At 38.9% G+C, this 21112-nt stretch overlaps 1 protein-coding gene and 1 long non-coding RNA gene across 4 annotated transcripts in view; one reads left to right on the top strand and one right to left on the bottom strand.

The window, feature by feature from the left end:
* The window catches only part of LOC146440829 (uncharacterized), a 48428-nt gene extending 46527 nt beyond the window's left edge, over positions 1 to 1901 (top strand). Inside the window, exon 5 of the long non-coding RNA XR_014849686.1 lies at positions 734 to 1901. This is a non-coding gene — a long non-coding RNA (uncharacterized LOC146440829). The remainder of the gene's footprint in view (positions 1 to 733) is intronic.
* The window catches only part of ITGB1 (integrin subunit beta 1), a 43432-nt gene that overhangs the window by 1613 nt on the left and 20707 nt on the right, over positions 1 to 21112 (bottom strand). For 2 of the 3 annotated variants that reach the window (XM_085050379.1, XM_085050380.1), the window contains 13 exons: positions 20171 to 20393; positions 17964 to 18134; positions 17427 to 17665; positions 16035 to 16190; positions 14915 to 15010; positions 14021 to 14110; positions 13225 to 13365; positions 12894 to 13096; positions 11678 to 11916; positions 10109 to 10331; positions 9081 to 9313; positions 6782 to 6948; positions 5969 to 6049 (listed from right to left, as the gene is read on the bottom strand). In XM_085050379.1, coding sequence (XP_084906505.1) covers positions 5975 to 6049; positions 6782 to 6948; positions 9081 to 9313; positions 10109 to 10331; positions 11678 to 11916; positions 12894 to 13096; positions 13225 to 13365; positions 14021 to 14110; positions 14915 to 15010; positions 16035 to 16190; positions 17427 to 17665; positions 17964 to 18134; positions 20171 to 20393 — 2256 coding nt within the window. In that variant the 3' untranslated portion in view covers positions 5969 to 5974. The remainder of the gene's footprint in view (positions 1 to 5968; positions 6050 to 6781; positions 6949 to 9080; positions 9314 to 10108; positions 10332 to 11677; positions 11917 to 12893; positions 13097 to 13224; positions 13366 to 14020; positions 14111 to 14914; positions 15011 to 16034; positions 16191 to 17426; positions 17666 to 17963; positions 18135 to 20170; positions 20394 to 21112) is intronic. The other variant, XM_085050381.1, reaches the window with a different exon arrangement.

Genomic DNA, 21112 nt, shown 5'->3' with positions numbered 1-21112 from the left:
AACAAAGTGGAAAGACTTCTAGTATTTTGCTAATACACAGTCAATATTTACATTGAATATTAAGTACTCGACATTTTCATTTTATTCCTGCAGGTCTCCCAAACCCCCTTATGGGCAAGATGTACAAATAAAACAAAGAAACTTCTGCACTGGTGCAGATGCTGTAATAAAAACATTATTTCTACTGATATGAGACAAGCCTACAGAACAACTGCTTACATCTCTCTTGCTGAGATTTAAAACCCTCTAAATTAAGCTTATTTTAAGCTTCCTTTTTTCCCAGGTTGCCTTCTATCTCAGTAAATCTTACTCCATTTATGAAATCCTCACACACCTCAGATGAACAGCTTGAACTCAAAATTAACAGATAAATCTTCACAGGAGAAAGGAGCACTGCTAGGAACAGCCTGGAGCTGCAGTTCCCAGCTCTTATCACAGCCTGAACGTCAGCCTCGATGAATGTTGTCTGCCAGCACAAAGCTCTTCTGTGCATACACAACTGATTCCTGAGCACATTCTGCTCAGTGCAGGTGTCAGCCCCAGTGCTGTTCTGGCCTTCAGCAGCAATCAGGGAATCTCTGTCTCTCCAAAGCTCCCTCCTAACTGAGATGGTCTATATAACCATATTAATTCAACTCTAGTAAGTTACACACCACTTACAGTATTTCAGGTTAAACCTATTTTTCCTACAGTCAATTAAAGGATGCACTAACATCAGGTGTCTATTTTTCAGGGTCATAAACCTGGAAAATCAACTAGGAATACCACAGAATGTGCCCAAAGTGACAAGGAAAGCAAGCAACTAACGTGGTGTGAAATTTTTGCACCATGGTTCCTGGGAAGTTTGTTGCCTTCTATTTGCAAGGGCCAGTGTAGGACAAGGCACTGCTCCACCTCAACAACAGTGGCTGCTGCCGAAGAAGACCATGCTGCTGCTGTCATGGTTCCTTTCACAGCAAAAGGGTATTTCTCCTCAAAACCAGCTTCTCTAACATGCAAAAAGCAAGGAGGCATATCCAATCCTGCCTAGATCCAAGAGACCTGGCCAGCCAGAACCTGGACTGCCAGACAATGCAAGTCAAAGGTCTCTGTTCAATCTTCTCAATATCTGAGTCGATGTCACCTGGACAGAGGTGAAGGAGGAGCTGGTGGTCAGTGCTGGCTGTACTTCACAAATGCAGCATAACAGCAAAAGCAAGACTCTTCCCCCTTCTATCAGTTCCCAGGAAAATGCTGTCTTGATTAAAAGTGTATCACCTACTAGTCTGGGAAGAGGAGTACCATTTGGTTGTGTTTTTTAAAATCTCAAATAATGGAAATTGTGTGATGTGGCTAGTTCTCAGACAGACTAATTAATCAATGCAAAATTATGACTTTCCCCAAAATTTTTAGCAAAAGGCTTTGTAATACTAATATGCAAATTAAACTGGAAAAACATCCAGGGATGAGGGATTTAATCTGGTACTGAAGTATCTCTTCATGTCTCAAAGTTCTTGGCAATGTACGTTGTTTATTTTCTCAACAAGTTTTAATGAAGAATTCTTAAAAATATAAATATAAACCAGTAAAGTTTATGATGCAGAGGAAGTCTGCAAGCTTAACAGGCTGAATCACATGCAGAGTAGAAATTGTTGTACAACTCTTCCATGGCAAGGCATTATATAATACTTATTACAGTGTGCTGCTAGCCTTCAACATTTTACAAAACAGACTCCTCCCAGCACATACAGGAGGTATAGACATACATTTTCTAGTTTGTAAGAGAGACGTAACTTCTATCAGATAGTGTAGGAATGGGTCTAAAAGTTAGGATTAAAATGTGGAAATTTGTTACTCATACAACTAATTTGAACCTGAAATCAGGCTAAAATAGAATTTGCATTAAAAGACTACAATTTTTTTACTATACTGCTTTTTCAAGAGAAGAAGTCAGAATTTTAAATTTACACGCTCCTGATTTAGCATAAGCCCTGTAAGGATATTGAAACCCTGTCCTGCCTTCCCTTGTACTTGCAATTCCCAGAAGCACACAGTGGGATTTAGGTCACTGGATAAAGCACTTGACTAGCTGTCTCCCCATGTCAGTTGATTGTCTCAGCTCCCACTACAAATAATGGAGATTTAGTCAATATGCACAACTATTCAGCTTAACCCAACCTGACATTTGATCAGCTCAATGGCTCCTGAGGCCTGTAATTACTGCCTGTGATTGCAACACAGGCACCTGATGGAGCTGCAGCACCTTCCCTGCTCTCTTCTGCTAACAGCCCTTGCTGTTCCAGCCATACCCCACCACCCTGTCTTGATGGGGTCATCAAAATCCCATAATTAAAATCATCATTAAAATAAATATCCACTAATCCAACATGATGCTCACCCTGCTCAGGGCCCCTCACAGCTGGCAGAGGGTATAAACTTTCAGACATTAGCAGCATTCCAGTTTTTTTAACTGGCCACTAAAACATGGTATTCCAAACTTGCTGTCTTACACTAATACTATGGTTTTAAATACCCCCTTTTCTTTATGCCACTGCAGAGAATACATTGGTTCAAGCATGCAAAGTTAGGGAAAGTACATTTGCCACATGCCCCTACAACTGAAAACACCATGCACACTTAAACCAAAATTAAAGTTAACAAACACTAACTACACACAAGACTGAGTGAAATACTGAGTAAAATAAAGATGGAGGTACTTTAAAAGTACCTTCACGTGAGACTAAAGAGCTCTGTTCTTGCAACAATATTCACTTTTAACTAGACTGGGCTGTTCAGAGGACAACAGTTCAGCCCAGTGCTGCATAAAGACGAAACTATGATGCAGGATGTTCGATTAACCTTCTTATTGCTCCTTCCCCAGGGATTCACTGTTTCAACAGTCCCTAAGTCACCTCCACAGCGAGTTTAAGACCTAAGTCACTGTAAGAAACAGCATTAAAGCTCATGCACACACACTGCTCAAGAGCTGGCTGTGACTACTTCCAGCCCTCACTGATGTCCAGCGCTGTTTCTCAGAACATGAGGATGGATGAAGCGAGGCTGTGGTCAGCCCCGGGGATGGACAGAGCGAGGCTGTGGTCAGCCCAGGATGGACAGAGCGAGGCTGTGGTCAGCCCCGGGCATGGACAGAGCGAGGCTGTGGTCAGCCCCGGGCATGGACGGAGCGAGGCTGTGGTCAGCCCCGGGCAGCCGCCAGAGGGCACCGCGACTCCCAACTCCATCCATCCCTGGAGCCACAATCCAGCACTCACTGAGTGCAGTAATTGATATGAAACTGATTGAAAACACGGCATCTCCGCTCCCACACTCAGAGTATATTTGTCACTCGACAGCAAGGTAAGTTGCAGGTATAGAATCTAAGTTAGAAGAACAAGTCCCTGAGATCTTCAGCACTTTGAATTGTGGTTTTTTCCTTTTTAATCAGTAGCTGCTAATAAGGCTAAACAAATTAATACAGATTTAGTGTCTAATATAAATGAGTTTATCACCTGTGAAATTCAAGATGACTGAATTTGGAGTCCATTTGAAGATGCTTAGCAATGCACAAGCTCTCCCCTGTAGGAGTGATAATGGCATTCACACAATTAGCAGCTTTGTGTTTTAAATTTGTGATGCAGCTTTTCAGTCCAGAAGGAGTTCATCCTTAAACTTGTTCCAAGCATGACTGCACCAAAGCTTTTATGGCTGACTGGGGTAGAACATGGGCAAGCAGAACTCAGCTCAATGCAGCTGCCCTAAGCTTTGACCACCAGGGTGCTGTGGCATCATGTGCCATCATGGACCAGCACCAGGGGTCTATTTGGGTACCTGGTCCATGACAAACTCTGTGGTGCTGCAGTTCCCTCACCACAGAGCCCCATCCCATGTGTGTATGATGGCTGTGGGAGAGGGGAAGGGTCACACAAACTGCAGAAAGTTAATTTAATTGTGTGTGCACACACCTGGAGGGAAACCACTATGCTGTAATTTTCTTATAATGGGATTTCAGATGCCTTCACATTACAAGGCAACTATTCATCTAAATGAGAGGCTATGGCAATAATCTAAAACCACCAGAAAATCTTATCTATAGGGAAAAGGAGGACCTTTTTTCACATCTCATGGCTCACCTATTCTGCCAATATTGACCTCCTCCTTTCCAGTGGTCCATAAGGCTAAACCCAACTCCCTCTCTCCAAAGTTCTAGTATTTCTGTGAATACCAAAAATTATAAAGTCATGTTTAAAAAAACCCAAAACACCCCCTTTCACAATTCTAACCTTCACATCTGAGCAAACCAAAAAAGGTAAAATTAGTCCCTCCATTTACACCAGAGGGAACCTTTTTGCAGGAAATTCATTTGGAGAAGGAATGGCAGCACCAAGGACTTTACATCCTGAAGAGCCACAGGGTAGAGAATAAGAGCACAGAATGGAAGTTACACACAGTATGGTTTGTTAGGTGCTTGTTCTGCATGCAACAGAAAGTACACAATTAAGTGAATAGCAGAAGAACAGGTAACAGAGACTTAACCAGATGGAGAATATGAAGTGTTAGAAAGGACCAAAAACTCAACTTCCTCCCCAGAATAATTGACTTTGAGAAGAAAAATGAAAAGGAGGTGAATGTGGTCGATGCAGCAAGCAAAAGGAACATTTTTACAATCCATTTTGGACACCTTGGAAAGTGAAACAACTGCAAAGAGAAAAGGAAAGTGTATTTCATCAAGAAGGGCTCAGAATGCTACAAAAAATACTTGGAACTGCTGTCACAGTGAGAGCAAGTAAGAGCTTAAATACTCTCAGTTGCTGTTTTCTCCCCTTATTTTTCCTTTACAAAATCTTTTGAGTGCAACACTGAAAATGGAAGACAGCAGACAGTATAAAATTAGATACAGATCCTTCCCTTCCACTGGCTTCTGAAGAAACCTCATGGATATTTAAGGGATGTGCTGCATTCCCAACTTCTTCATTCCCCTCCTTCTAGTCTGATCTCTGCACTACTTTCTCTCAGTGCTCTTCTGACATCCATTCCCCATCTCACCCTCCCTTTCAGTCCTTCCCCAGCAGCTGGGGATCCCAGGGAAGGAGAACCCTCGAGCACTCATGGAAGAGCAACCTGACAGTCTACAGAAGTCTACTTCTGCTTCACTGACTTCCTCTCCAGGGCACTGTGGTTACTTCTGGTGTGTTGGGTGTGAAGAGAACTGAACTCAGCATTTCCAAACAAATGAGGTGCTCAGGTTGAGTTTAGGAGGGAGTAAGAAACTGAGTGGAAAATGCCTCTAGAGGGGACAAGAATATTTCCTCCTCTCTTATTAATGTTTCTTTTCTATGGATACCCTCAAATTGACTCAGCTACAAGGACTGTGATATTGCCAGTTTCAATAGAAATAAGGATGAAAGAAATAAGATGCGTATTTAATTATATAGTAGAATATATGCAATTAATACTTTAATTACAGACTAGTTCTATACTAGGTTAATAAGCCAAAACAGTTTACAAAAAGAAAGTAATGCTACTCTGCATGTTCACAGAGCTATTCTAATAAAAAGAGTGATATTTATAGGCTGGGATATTTTAGGAGTATCTAACCTATCTTAGGAAACATATTGATTTTAAGCAAACTGACTGCTGATTTGAGGAAATTGAAGACAAAGCCTCCCCTGTGTGTCTCTTCACAATCCAAAGAGATTCTTCAATCCTAAGAGATGTTCTATTATGTATCTACCCATTTAAAAAAATAAATTTAAAAAAATCACCTGTAGGATAGTTTAAGCCAGTACTGGTAGTATTAGTAGGTAAGCAATCTTGCTGTCAAAACCAGTTAAAAATTTTCAAGCTGCATACTTGAAAACCCCACAATCAAAGCATCAGTAGGTACACTGAGCAAGACTCAAACTGTGATTAACTGACTGTGACACACAGTGAGTTTGAAGTGACATGCAAAGGGGGAAAAAAAGGAAAGAAAATGAAAGGAGATACAAACTGAGACTTAGAGACCAGCTTTACGTCCATAGTTTGGATTCTTGAAATTGTTAATAGGGCTCTTGTATATTGGATTCTCTTGCTGAAGTAAAAGAAATGGTCAATGTCGAATAATTCAACAGGAAAAGTAACATTCTCAACTATCACTGAAAAAAAAAATCATGCTATATATAAAGAAAACTGTTAGTAATTTCTTTTTCCCCAGCACAGAAATAATTTTCTAAAATAAAACCAAAGGCCTCCTAGGACAATTTAAAAAAATATATATTCTTATCAAGCACATGGGGGCATTGACTGCTACAGAACTGTAGTGAAGGGCTCTTGATTAGCAGACTCCTGACATTTCCCAGTGGCAGCAACTCCATCCCCTATGAAAGCCAGTAGACCATAGGCTTGTTTTACTTGCACATTTCTCTGTTGACAAAGAGCTGGGAAGATTTCAACAAAACAGTACCAGCAATGATTCTGTGACTTTGTTGAAGTCTCCTAACTAACCCTGTGTGAGTATTTACAAGATCTCCTCAATAAGCACAAAATTTTCTTCTCTGCTTTCTACAGAAGTGACTCATCTTTGTAATAAACGTTTTAATCATATGCTGTGAAGTGTGGTAGAACTGCAAAGCCGAATTATTCTGTCAGCATCACATTTTCCCTCTGAAACGTTATTTAAACCCAAGTTACTACTCTCTTTTCTGCCTCAAGAAGTACTTCTCTAAAAGGATTGGTCAGAATCTGAAACACTTTAACAAAAACCAAAAATCTATTTTTCCTCTGCTACTGCAGCTTTTATACATAGAAAAGTTTCTTGACTCACCGTATCCCACTTGGCATTCATCTTCTCCTTTTCAAATTTAGCAAATTCTCTTCTGTCATGAATGATCATTAGTAGTTTCCAAATCAATAATAATGCAAGTCCAATAAGAACAATTCCAGCAACCACACCAGCTACAATGGGGATGATGTCAGGACCGCTGGGGCACTCTGGACAACAAAGCAAGGGAAACATCGTCTTACAAAATGGTAAAGGTAATGCATATCCAGAAGCTTTTAACATTTGGTTTTGTATTGAAGCCAGTATTTTGAATATCAGATATGCCAATACTACTTTCCTTTCAAGTAACAGAATTTTTGGAATATGTACATCCTTTAACATTCCAGCTTATTTTTATCCTAATTTGTGTTTGATCTTAGCAACAGAACAACTCCTATTCTGATGATAAAGTCTATACACTGCTAACCCTTTAAGCTATTTGTCTACATATTAAGAGTAAAATAACTGGCAATTGTATTTTAAACATGCAAGAGCTCCACGTCAAAGGTGGTGCTAGCTGGAGTAAAAATGCTGACCAGCAGAATAGGCCTCACGTACAGAAACACAGAATATTCTGAGTTCAAAGGGACCCACAAAGATCATTGAGCCCAACTTCTGGCCCTGCACAAGTCAGCCCCAAGAGTCACACTATGAGCCTGAGAATATTGTACAAACACTTCTTGAACTCTGTCAGGTTTGGTGCTGTGACCACTTCCCTGGAGAGCTGTTCCAGTGCCCAACCACCCTCTGGGTGAAGAACCTTTTCCTAATATCCAATCTAAACCTCCCCTGACACAACTTCAGGCCATTTCCTTGGATCCTGTCACTGGTCACCAGAGAGATCAGTGTCTGTCCCTCCTCTTCCCCCACGAGGAAGTTGTAGACTGTGATGAGATGCAAAGTGATTTAAAGTGTCTGACACAGAAATAATAATCCTCCTAACTAAAACCCAACTCCACTGCTAATATAAAATTCTCAACAACCACAAACTGAACAAAGGCTTTTGCAGAGCTCAGTGCACAGACTGAAGGAGTCAGAAGCAAATTAATGCAACTCTTGTGCAACAGAACATCTGTCAATAGAATACAGTTCCCCACACACTGCAGACTCCTTATCTTTCTAGCTGCCTCTGCAAGAGTGAGGGAAGTGGGAAGGGCCACGCCAGGAATTCCTTGGGAGCCAGCAAGGAACAAGTGTCTGCTCCACAGAATACAGCTCTACTGGCCAGAGCTTGCTCCTTCAGCACTTGTATGGCACAAAAGTAAAGTGCCTCCTCATGCACAATGGGCTTGATTCACTTCTAAGCTAAGGCAACAGAAGTTTATACATGAAGAAAAGATCAGGCCCCAAAAGCTTAGAGCATGTATGACTTGTCCTAGGAGACATGGCTCAAGTGCCTCCTCTTCGCTGTGGACTACATCTGTGAGAATTTAAACCATTCAGACATAAATACTGCTTCAATTCAAATAGCTGCTGACCACCGTGTTAAGAGATGATCATCAAAACTATCAATTCTGAAAATTCCTCAAGTATATAATACAGCACTAAATCTCTAATGTGTGCATTTTCTATCAGACTTACAAAAATCAGGAGACCACAAACCACGAATGTAAAAACCCAGAAATTTTGCACTGTTAGATGCAACATCCAGTGATACAAACTACCAATGCTCTTGGTAATTAAATGGTAAATTACTGATGGAATTGTTCTCACATTTTTTCTATCAGAAGATTGATCTATTAAGGATTAATTAAGCAAAATGATTCTGGGATCTATTATTGAAGGTACCTCAGTTAAGTAAAAGCAAAGGTTCCCAGCATAAAATAATTCAAGCTGTTTGCAGCATGGTATACAATTTCATGTAGACTGATTCCAAATTATTAAAAAAAGAAAAAGAAAATAGCAACAAAACCCCCCAGACACCATTGTTTACAACCTGCAGCACAAGTCTAGCAAAAAAAAAAAATGTATCTAAATAGGACTTGCTACAAGACAGATAAAATAACCCTGAAAGTACATCAAGTGCAAACAGGAAATGTTTAAAAAAAATATACATATCTGATTGACTTTTTGTTTTAAAAAACAGAATCTGTTTCTGTCAGCTGAAGTGTTTGAAAAATCTAGATCTAGGGAGACTTATGGTTTTCTAAAGCCTTCAGACATGCACAACTGTCACTCAGGGAACAGGTACCTGTTTCCAAATGCAATTAAACTCACCCAAATCAACCAGAGGTACTTTGTAGCACCCAACAACTGCCCAAATTAACAAGGAAGGAGGAACAGGCAACAATTACGTTCCTACCTGGGGTCTCCACCACGTGAACATTGGCTTCACCGTTTGAGTTGACAGAGTAAGTGAAGTAGAACCAGCAGTCATCAACATCCTTCTCCTTGCAGTGGGACAGGGGATCGGCCTGGCCGGGCTGCGGCAGCTTGTCGCGGCTTTCCACCCGCGTCATGTTGAAGTGCATACATTCCTGGGAACACGTTTCCTTCTTCTCCCCCTTGTCGAAAGCTCTGCACTGAACGCAGTCCCTGGGAAAGTACAAAACAGAAGCAGTGCTTTTTAATGTGTTCATGAAAGATTTCTAGCATTTAATCTATAGAAATGATAAGGAGAAAACGTAAGGAAAAAAAACCCAAGAAAAACCAACACTTTTGCTGTAAAGGTTAGGAAAAAATAAAGCAAGACATGGCTTTATACCAGTCAGAACATTTATGCACCTTGAGATTAACAAAAGCCCTTTTCATAAATTCCTCTTTCCCTGAATGACCCATAAGCTTCAAGGACAGAAAAAAATGCAAACTTTTTCAACACCCCTACCTGGAAAATGAATACTTTCAGAGAAGGCACTGTAAGAACAGTGTATTTACAGTGGAACAGTGTTTGAGACACAGACAGGTTAAAAAGAACAAAGTGAGGGACAAGCTTTACAGAGGGGTATCACTGAATAATTCATTGAGAAAAGCAGACTGAACAAGATTTTTATACTAAAAAGACCAAGATTTTTTCTCAGCACAAAGTCAGCTTTACAGCAATCAGCTCAGCTGCTAATCCTAAACTTATTTCAAAGTTTTCATGCAGAAAATGCTTAGTTTCTATAAACCTGGATTTCCAAAGGAAGTGATGCAACTTTCACTGCCCCCCCACCCCAGTTTTGTTTTTCACTGTCAGTTTAGTCTTTTTCAATACTATTTCAGAACAAAAGTTTTAAGCAAAAAGCTTAGCTGAAGTTTTAACTATCAAAAGCTTTGTTTTAAAAATCCTCACATATAAATATCCCAAATTCAAACACAGAGAAGCTGGGACTTGGTTTTCTAGGTACGTACTTGTGCTCTGCACAGACACCAAGGCAAGTCTGACACAATTCACATGTGGGGCCTTGGAATTTGGGATCTGTACAATTACAGGTGCCACATTCACAGATTCCTCTTCCATTGCAAATCTGCCCATTTGATGCCATACACGGTGTGGTATCCAAGGAACAGTCGCAGGCGCTGCCGGTGAAGTTGGGGAAACACTCACACACTCTGCACTTGCAGATCCCATTTCCTGTGCAGTGAAAATGTATTGCAATGAAACCAAGTCTAATATTAAACAAAGTCTGTGACAGTGAGAAATGAATGGTCACCACCTCAGGGTAGATAAAAGAAAAAGAAACCACGGTGGAGAGATAATGTACACTCTAATGAATTAAGAGGTACAAAATAAATTGTAGCTCCTTGAAAAATTACTTGCAAGCATTTCTCTCCTTTTCCCATTCTCCTACATTTGGATTTCCTTTCATAAACAAAATAAGACTTGGGAAATCAGATCAAGAACAGTATAATGTGATGACCATATCCCCTGGGTGGAGAGCATTACAGCACTGCTTCAGTTCACAATTTTGTACACATACAGATAAATTGACCACTCCTGTCTTCATATCTATCACTAGACAAATGTATAAAGCAAAACTTAAAAAGATGAGGAATGCACTGAGTATTCAAAACACAGAAACATGAAACAGTTTTGGCTCTACAGGACACCAATGTTCAGTACTTCTGACCTCACAACTTCATGCTCCTTACACTCTGTACCACAAGAAACCTTTATCTTGATATGGCTGACACGGAAAGATCTTTGTCTACACCCCTCCTTCTCCACTGAGAATAAAGTGTTTCAGTCAACACTTTCCTGTCACCATGTATTGTGGAACACCACCACCATTGCTCCTATCCTTTGTGGAACTCATGAGCAATAGTGGATTTTAAGCAAATAAGACAGATGAGGTACTCTCATCACTCAGTTAGAGCTTAGTGGCCTCTCCATTTTATTTGCGTATCACAGACAACTACCGAGGCAGTAGTTATGCTCCTATTGGACACTTCCACACGCAAAGCAGCAAAATAATTTAGACACTGGCTGCTGAATGATGTTTTAAATTGCTTTTGATTTCAGGAGTTAACCATCATCAAAGCCTTGCTTCAGGTGTTTTTCTGGATTTTGCACATTCTAGTCTTCACTCAGGTTTCAAAACAGTGTCAAGCAGTTCACTGGTATCCTGTCAAACACCAAAGTCAAGCACTCACTACTACAAGTAAGCTGAGGTCATTCTCTCTTTCCATTGACACAGTAGTTACACTGAGCCAGTACAGCACTCTAATCTCAGGACAGTTGTCTCAGCCTTCTTTACTGTAATACCTGAGGGCAATTCTGCAGTAAACAGCAGAAGTCAAATTCACTTTACACCCTTCTTGGAGCTGCGATTCAAGGAAGGTAAAATGTGCATTAACAGACTACATGTTCAGAGGGCTGTTTTATTAATAGACAAGTGATTGCAATCACTACTGGGTAGGGAAGACAGACTTGTAAACTGCTGACCAGCTTTGCCTGCAGACAGCTGAAGCATCTCTCACCTCCACAGATTAAACCATTTGATCGATCACAGTTGAAGTTGTCACATTCACAGTATTTGCCAGAATACACCTCATTGGTGTTTTCCCTTTTCTTGCACACACATTGTCCACAAATACATTCTCCATTGTTACTGCAGATTTCTGTACTGTTCTCTCTCCTGCAGTAAGCATCCATATCCTCACTATTTACTTCATCTGTGCTACATTCACATAGCCTTCCAATACGTCCTTCATTACATCTGCAAGGTAAAAACATGACTGAAATTGTAACCTTTAATTAAAAGTCATACAAAAAGAAGGCCACAGGAATAGCATCAAGAACCGAAAGTAACTACACTCTCAAGGGAAGTTCCAACTTAAACTTCAAATGAGGTTTCCAGCTGACACCTACATACCAATCCTTGAAGGCACTGGAGCAAATTGGACTAAGTTGCTCTTACGCTGATTATTTTACCTGATATTCCAGGTGAGAAACTACAAGTCTGACTAAACTCTAACTAAATTGTCACATAATCATTATTAATCCCTCACTCATGTGACAGAACAATAATTACTTCTCAAGTGACAGTGACTGTTCACTGTAGCTGCTGTCATATTTCAATGAAAAGATTTCCTATGAACAGCAATTAAGCAGGAGAGTAGATGATCTTCAGAGCTGCTGAACTGAGGCCTTCAGGGATCAGCACTTCTCATTATCAAGGTTAAGATATTGATGAGCAAATAAAGGTTGCTCTTGTTCCCATCAGTAATCGACAAACTGTTATGGGGTGTCCATCAGATATAACAGATCATTGGCAAACAGCTGCATTTACAAGAACAAAATTCTGTTCTCGCCCACATGAAACCAAGTGGACACCAGTGACAGTGACACCAAGTATTAGAAGTCTTTCTACACATAGATGGGAAAATTTGCTCTCCTTATTTAAAAAGGAACAATAAAAAACTAACCTATATCCTTTAAAGTACTGAATCAAGGCCAAATTTTAATTCTAACTCATACAATAATGATGATCTAATGATCGATATTTAAGCATAGTGATTATTTGCAGAGAGATGGCAGTATTTCAAAACATCCTAAAAGAAACAGGCCTGTAACAGCAATTCTTGTCCTTTCACTAACAAAAATTAGCAAATCCCAGTAAACCCTAATTAAGGAAACAGAAGTCTTGCTCATATTTCTCTTTTGCAAAAATAAAGAAAATGTCTACTTATTTACCTGCATGCACCACATTCAAATGTTCCATTTCCTGCATGGCAGGCTGGACTATTAGGTTCTCCTTCACTTTGACATTGACACTCACAAATGAATTGGAGGTTAATTTCCACTTCTTCAGTGAATCCCAGTGGTTTAATTTTAATTGTTTCATTTTGTTCTTTCTTTGGACATTCATTAGCTGTTATATTAATCTCAAATCTAACCTGCAAAACAAATAAATGGAGTGCCACGTTACTACAAGGAGTTTTGTCTGTACTATTAAAAAGAAATGCTGTGTTGGACACTTTAAATGAATTTTGTATTTGACAGCAGCACATATACTCTGAGTTACCTCATCTCCAATTGAAATGTTAGAACACTTCCTTCCATCTTCTTGTGTGTCATTCACTCCATTCTTGCAGAAAGACTTGTAACTGATTGTCACTCCTTTTGGTAGCTTTGTATTTTCCAGGATAACCTCTGAAGAAAGGGACTAAAACAACAGTAATTATTTAATTTCAAACTGAGTTGCAGAAGTGCTTTGCTGAAGAAGAGACATTATACAACTAAGCACAGTCTAAGCACCAACTGCCCAGGCACACTGGAGTTACTTAAGTTCCAATGTGTTGAGAAACACCAGCCCAGGGCTGCCCAGAGTCCTGCTGAGGTGACCCCTTCTCATGTCTGAACCTGTTACAGGGAGAGGGCAGCTTTCCAAAGATGATGAAGATACCTGTTTGTCCCATGTACTCCAAAGGAGAAATGGGGCTCATTCACACACAATGCAGCAATGAAGAAAATATTCTGGGGCCAAACCCAGCAAAATGGCCTTTTTTGCTTCCACTTGGCAAGAAGGCAAAAGTGAAGATGCTAAAGCAACAGTGTGGGTTTCTGGTTGTGAATTTTATTTTTTTTGAAAAGGTGAACCTGAATGATAACTCTTCTTTATAATGCCATTTTAAATGGCTTTAGGAGCCTATTTTTTTACTCATCTAACCTCTTATTGCCATAGAGCTGAATGTCTAGTTTGGTTTTACAGCAATGGGGTATATTTGCAATGTCGTATACTAACTAACCCACCTTGGAGTCTGCTTGAAAAACTTAGCAGCAAGAAAAATTAATACATCTCGAATAAAATCTGAACTTACATTGTATGCATCAATGATCAGCTGAATCACGTTGCTGGAATTTGAAGACAATGTTCCCACTGCTGATTTTGGTATCAGATTTTTCAGTTCCTTTCAATATTTACAAAACAGAAGGAAAATTACAGTCTTACTAGCAAACAAAGTATACTTTGCAATATAAATAGTGATATGTATTTGTGGATTAACTAGTCAAGATCAAGCACTTCAGAAAACAAAGCTGTTTTGCCAGTGAAGATCATGATTTTTGAGGTTATACACAGCACTACAAGCACAAACACCCAGCCTTTCCTTCTCCTTTGCATTTTCACTTTGCATTTGGTAACAGAATACTAAGACCTGCTCTTGTACAAGTTGACCACACACAATATCCCTTTAACCACACTTAGAGAACATTAAAAATAGGCAGGCGTATTTTTCAACAAAAAAGAGAAAACTTACAATTTGAACACAGTGTAAAAAAGAGGCCCAAAACCAAAAAAACAGGTTAAAAGAAGGAAAAATATGCATGTCCTTTACACAGTCATTTCCTATTGCACAATCACATCCAGTGGTTTAGTTAATTTTAAGCATGGGGTATATAAATAGAGCACAAGGGACAAAATATGTTCTTTCATAAGTGTGTCCACTGATTCAGTATCCACACCCCCCTCAGCTATTTTGCCGTAAAAATGTTCACAAACATGTTCTCCACTCCCTCATACCTACAAAGAGTGACAAGAAGGGGCACTGTCTCACTGGGAATTACACACACAGTCAGTTTTGATTTGAACAAGTGAAAAAGGCTTAATAATAAAATACATGGATAGTAAAATACCACTTCCATGATCACTTACTTCTACAATTATTTTCATTTAAAATAAGGCAGTTTTAATGACTTCAGAGTAACTTCTTTACCTTATAGACTGGCTGAAACTCTTCAGTAACAGCAAAGATTGTTTGAATATTGTTCTCACTAAGTTTCTGTACCAGATGAGCAATAGAGGGATAATCCTAAGAAAAAAAAAACCCAAAAAACCAAGCACAAAATGAAATTAAAATTTGAGGCACATTGCTAGAAAATAATCAGAAAGATTCTGACATCATAAATACAAATAATCTTTAGAGACATACATGCAACTCCTAACTAGCCCGCTCATGTCACAGTTATAAAGCAAAACAACCTCTGAAAACAAACAGGCATTCAAAAAATTCCATATTTGCCCCATGAAGACAAGAATTTCTTCATATGGACATTATCACATTCCATACCACATAAACGGTTAAATCCTTAATCTCAACATTTTCAGAAAATTACCTTCAGTCCCTCAATACCATTACCTTTTGCACTGTTTCATGAAGAAAAGATGAAATAAAACTGAATTAATTTTGGGTTTTTATTGAACAATTTTCACTCAAAGTTAGGAATATATGAACACACAAACTTGGTAAAGCTTATTGTGGTTATTGCATCTGGTAAATGTTTCTCCTTCTACTTTTTGTCTGATCTCCCTGTCAATAAACCACAAAGGCAATGCTAACCATACTTTTACCATAAACTTTGTATCATTACAGTCTTAAAAAACGATCCAAGGAGATATTTGACAGTATTCTTCACGCTAGTAAACTATTGTGAACATGAAGACTTGTGAAATGATAAAACAATGGACAGCCACTAGAATTTTCCAGTGGACATACTTCATTCACTCTATGACCCTTGTGCATCCCTTCCAACTCAGAATATTCTGTGATTCTGTGTGACATATAGCATTAATAGTCATCAAAAAGGTTAAAATCCAACAATACATAAAGTGAAGGTTGCCATTTCTTGAAATTTTCCAATAAAGACAATTAATTCTTGCGCATTTGCTTTAGTCACTTGATGTAATAAGTGAAGTCACTTGATATAATATAGAGGTAAACAGATAAATTTTGTAAGACATAGTGGTCTGAAACTACACCAGATGACCCAGTGAGTTTTTTTGAGCTTAAGCATCATAAAATATTAATTTCTCTAGATGATGATGTAAAGACTTACGTAATAGTGGCTCATTGTGTACACATTATTCTCCAGATGACACTTCCCATCATTTGGTAGAACAATTCCACCAAGTTTACCATCTCCTGCAAAGTGGAATCCAGCATCCGTGGAAAACACTAATAGCCTCGTAACATTCCTCCAACCAATTTGTTCCTTGGGAAAAACACAAACAGATTTTTGGTATTTTGCACCCATTTGTTTTAAATCATTGGGAACCAACACTTGAGAGAGAAATGCATGGAAAAGTAGACAGGCTTAGGAGAAGCCACATTGCAAAAGTGTCACCCTGGAAAACATTAATTCATGCAAACCTTGGAGGCACTTGAGCTTCATTAAATGTCTGCTCCAAAACATCTGCTGCAGGCTTTTCATCAAAAGAAAGCCAAGATTCTTTTTGTGATAGACCCTGTTCAGTTCTCATTAGAGTACCTGAAGAGGTTTTAGAAATTAGGCACATCAGTCCAGCTCTTCAGTGCCAAGTCCACTCCCCTGCCATGATCAGGCAGCCCCAGGATGCTGGTGTGCAGCACTGCTGCAGTACTGAACTGCCCAGAATTAGACTCTGAAGAATTATCAGGCTTTGTCAGCCTAGTGCAAATCTGCACCCAGCACAGTGCTTGCCAGAGGACTGGTCAATGAGCATCCTGGCCCACAACTGCAGGGCCTAATTATGTAAACTGCCCTTTCCTATTTTTAAAAATTTTTTCCATGGAGCTGAAGCCCTAGCTAATTTAAGGAGAAAAGACCATGTAAAAGTGTCATGTAATACGAGTTACCACCACAAAAACCTAGAAGGCTTATGATTAACACTGCACTTTCAAATTAAGACCCCAGATTGTTTCAGAAAGTCTTGAATCCACTGACCAACAGCAAAGGTAACACGGTAACAAGGAAATAAACTTGGGTATTGCTTTTTTGGGAGTCCATTTTGTACAGGTGCATAAATAGTCTGTCAAAACGACAGAAATACAGAATTCTTAGGCCTTCAAAAGTAAATAAAAACACAGTTTTCCATCTACTTCTGTCTGAGAAACTAGGAGTAGTTACAGTACACCAAATTTCTGCAACCACAACTGCAAGAAGGTTCTATACCTTTAAAATAATCTGGGAATAATTGCTTACTCAGGATTTCATACACTTTTAAGCACAACCTAACTCTTCTTCTACAGCAAACTTTAAAAACTTTGTCTCTATGTGCTGTAATGATCATCTCTGTTGGGCACTTTCACATTTCCCAGTTTCATTCACTCACTAGAGCTCTTCCTCACCTACCCTGTGTCTTGCTTCTAGGAGGTGACATATTCAAATGCCAGCCACCATAAAACACTAAGATTGCATTCAAACAATTTCATCTTATAGAGCAGTAAAAAAAAAGTAATGCACACTTACCCCACAAACTGCAACCTGCATTATTGCATCAAATCCACCTTCAGGAGAATCTAAGTTCCCAGAAATGTGCTGTTTACCTACAAGTTCATTGAATTTGTCTCCTTCACTGGTAAGGCTGAGCACATTTTTATAGCTAAATGGACTCGAGCAGTTCTGGTCACCTGTACAAGGATTTCTGAGTTTGGCTGGTGTTGTACTTATATAAGGCATCACAGTTTTCTCCACAAAAGAGCCAAAGCCTAAGACAGAACAATAAAATTCCTGTAAGTTGGTAGTCTCATTTATAATACAATGAAATTCAAATGCTTCATAGATGAACTGACATCAGAAATAGCTCATACACTTGTTTATGTTCCACCTCCTCCACCAACACCAAGTACTTTTATGTTGTTCAACAAGTTCTACATATTAGAACACCTGCTATAATACTGCTAAGTTGAAAAAAACCCTCTTCATATACAATCATGTGAAAAACACCAGGAAGGAAACTTGCGGGGTTTAATTAGTATTTTTCTAGACTAGGCAAATCTTTCTTACCAATTCGAAAGTCTGAAGTTATTTTTTCCATCTCTACCATCAGAGCCGTTCCGAGACTTTTCACATTCTCTAAATCATCTTTCATAGAATAGGAGAGGTCCATAAGGTAATAAAGGTCAATGGGGTAGTCTTCAGCTCTCTTGAACTTTAATGAAAATGTTTGGGGTTCCCCTGTTTCAGAGATTAAACAACAAATAGAAACCATTAAAAATTCCACAACTGCACTGGCAAGAAAACTGCCCTTTTAAGGAAAGGCTTGTAAGTACTTATGGAGGTTTTGAATTAGAGGCAAGTGATTTTTTTTCTTCTGTTAATTGAAATACTTAACATCAAGTTATGATGAAAAAAATGTCAGCAAATGTTTCTTTCAAATGTTTAATTTAATATGTCTGAGGTACTTTATCTCCCCACTGAAAACATTAGCCTGCCAAAACCCAAAAACATTAGCCTGCCAAAACCCAAGCCTCTTGCAGCTGCAGCAAATTCAAATCTTCATACTTGCAATCATTCTAACAAGGTTCCTTTAAGACCTCATAGCACAAATTTTCAACGTCTATTTTCATCCAAGATGACTTCAGTAATTTTCAAAAATTAAAAAACTACATTATTTTATTAGGTTTATAAAAGAAAAATTAGTTCTGGTTCAAATATTGCAAGTTACTTTTTATCTACCAAGCTGAGAGCACAGAAATGGCAGTGAGAGAATGCCAAGTTACTATTTGCTGTGATAGTAAGCCCAGACCCTGCATTTTGCTGACAGAAGAATGTAGTCTCACTCTGCTGCTGAAAGACAGGGCAGAAGAATTACACACACACACAGCCCCTTCCCCAGAAAATGGAACAGTATTCTTTTGCCTATTACATATGAAACAAGGAATAGAATAAATAGGATTTCCTGCTCCCCTCAGTTTAAGTCATTGAACTTAAATGGTAGTATTGCTGCTGCTTAAGTTTGCTTAATAATTAGGAAACATTTGCTTAACATTATTAAAATTAGTAAACTGAGAAAACCATTAAATGGGCAAAGTGAATAGCATATGGATCACACAGTTATGCAGCATGGTTCTCACAAAAGAAAAACCAAACCAACAAAACAAAGGGAAAAAAAAGCCGTAACACAAAAAACAACCACAAAAACATTGTTTAGATTTTCCTTAGCTTACATTTCAAAAAGCTTGCACAGAAAGTAAGTATCCCTCCCTGCAAGCAAACAGTCCCTCAGAGAACTTACACCAAGAGAAGTGCTTATAAACAGAGTAATAATCTTTTGGGTAATTAGATTCTGGTTGCCTAGGTCCCTGCTATGTTCTGATGAAGAAACTTCCTTTTCAACAGAGGAACAATAATTTGGTTTGAAGCAAAAAAGTTCACATAAGAAACAAATAGGAGCCACATTAAAATTGCAAAATAATTTTCATTACTTTCCTCTCCACATCATGCAGAGCTTGCTTCACATCACCTTCCAATTATTACTGCAATCACCACCAAGCAGCTGACCCCAAGTACAGGCTCTTATTCCAGGAAAATACAAGGCAGCTGTTCAGTGTGTCTACAGTACCTAAGAACCTCCTTAAGGACAATCTCCATTGGGCACCAGTGAGCCACGAGCCCTGTTCCTCCTTACACCCCTCATCTGAATGAGATAAAGTTCTCTTTAGGGGCTAGAAATAGTACACAACTACTTTGTTTTTTCATTACTGTGGTCCTGTGTCTACATCTTTAGCCTCTGGAAGTTATCTTACATAGCAATCCAAAAATTGGGCTGCATAACTACAAAACCACTTTGTTCAGACACGCAGGCAACAGCAGTACTTCAAGGAAAAGGAAATGCTCTCATAACTTCTTTAAGTTTTTGCTGACTCCTCTACTTTCATCCTATGAAGGCACAGTGTAGAAGATCAACTACAAAATACTGAAAACAAAAACAATTTCCCTTTTCTGATATATGTATCAATCCATGTTGTACTAATTTTCTCCTAAGCTCTATTGGGAAAATAGAACAAGTCATAGTATCTAATCTTTCTTAAAAATCAAACAGTATCTGGAGTATCTAAACACCTGGAGCTGAATGGAATTGTTCTGCTATCATTCACATTATCTGAACAACAGTCATTTCTGTAACAAAATGGTTACACACTCAAATAAGAAAATGCAGATGTGGTGGTGACACAAGAATCATCCCAAAACTGGAACGAAACTGTCCTTACCAACTCTTAGATGCAGTGATAATTTCTGTGGCTGGATCTGTGTAATGGCTTCTGGTTTCAGCTTCTCTGCAGCACCTTTCTTACGATTCGTTACTTCTTTATTTTTGAGCACCTGTTTGCTGCCTCTGGGATTTTCTATATCTTCCATAGGGCAGCCTTTACTCTTCAGTGCTGCCAAGTCATCACACCGGGCAGATGTTGGCTCTCCTTCTTGCAAAAAGTCCTAGAAAACACAGGAAAAATAGTATCAAGCTTACAGCTATGTGCAAGTTGTTATATTCTACCCACAATTGCTCTTTCTACAATGATTACCTTTTTTTTTTTTTAAGTTCAGTAATAAAACACATGGTTTTGAAATGTATTAAATGATACTAAGTACATCCAGTGACTACTGTTTACTCCAGGAGTTTGCATTTACTTACAGTTATCTGTGTATAAGATGTAAGTCAGATAAGAAAAAAAAAGCCCAATGTTACCTCCACCAAAAGTGGGACATTTGTTTAAATTGGCAACTCTCAAAATGACAGCAGGTGGAAAAAATCTTTCCTTTTCACAGAGTTGCCAATAATGTGAACCTACTCACACAGCCTGCTTTAAATATTCTTTCCTCTTAAATTAAGATTATATAATTGTACCTCAGCACTCCACAACGAAGTGATAGCTACATGCTGACAGAACGGGACAAAGACAGACAACTCCTGCTTTGGGGAAATTCTATCGGTAAGTAACACCCATAAGCAAATCCAATCCTTAACTTTGCTTTGAACAAGGTACCATTACCTCAAACCTTAAAAAAGCTCTAACCTCAAGTATAAATATATAAATAAGGCTTCTAACTGAGAAACTTGGCAATTCTGATTCTGCCCCTCTCCCCAAAATACGCATACAAATAAATGTATATTAAAGCTCGTCAGTTTGATGACACAGACCTACAAGTAATCT

The sequence above is a fragment of the Lichenostomus cassidix genome, chromosome 2 (assembly GCF_008360975.1).
Source record: "Lichenostomus cassidix isolate B80296 chromosome 2, HeHo_3.0, whole genome shotgun sequence".
In the NCBI taxonomy this organism is placed as follows: Eukaryota; Metazoa; Chordata; class Aves; order Passeriformes; family Meliphagidae; genus Lichenostomus; species Lichenostomus cassidix.
The sequence above is the reverse complement of the archived record's forward strand: the minus strand, read 5'-3'. Positions and strand labels throughout refer to the sequence as shown.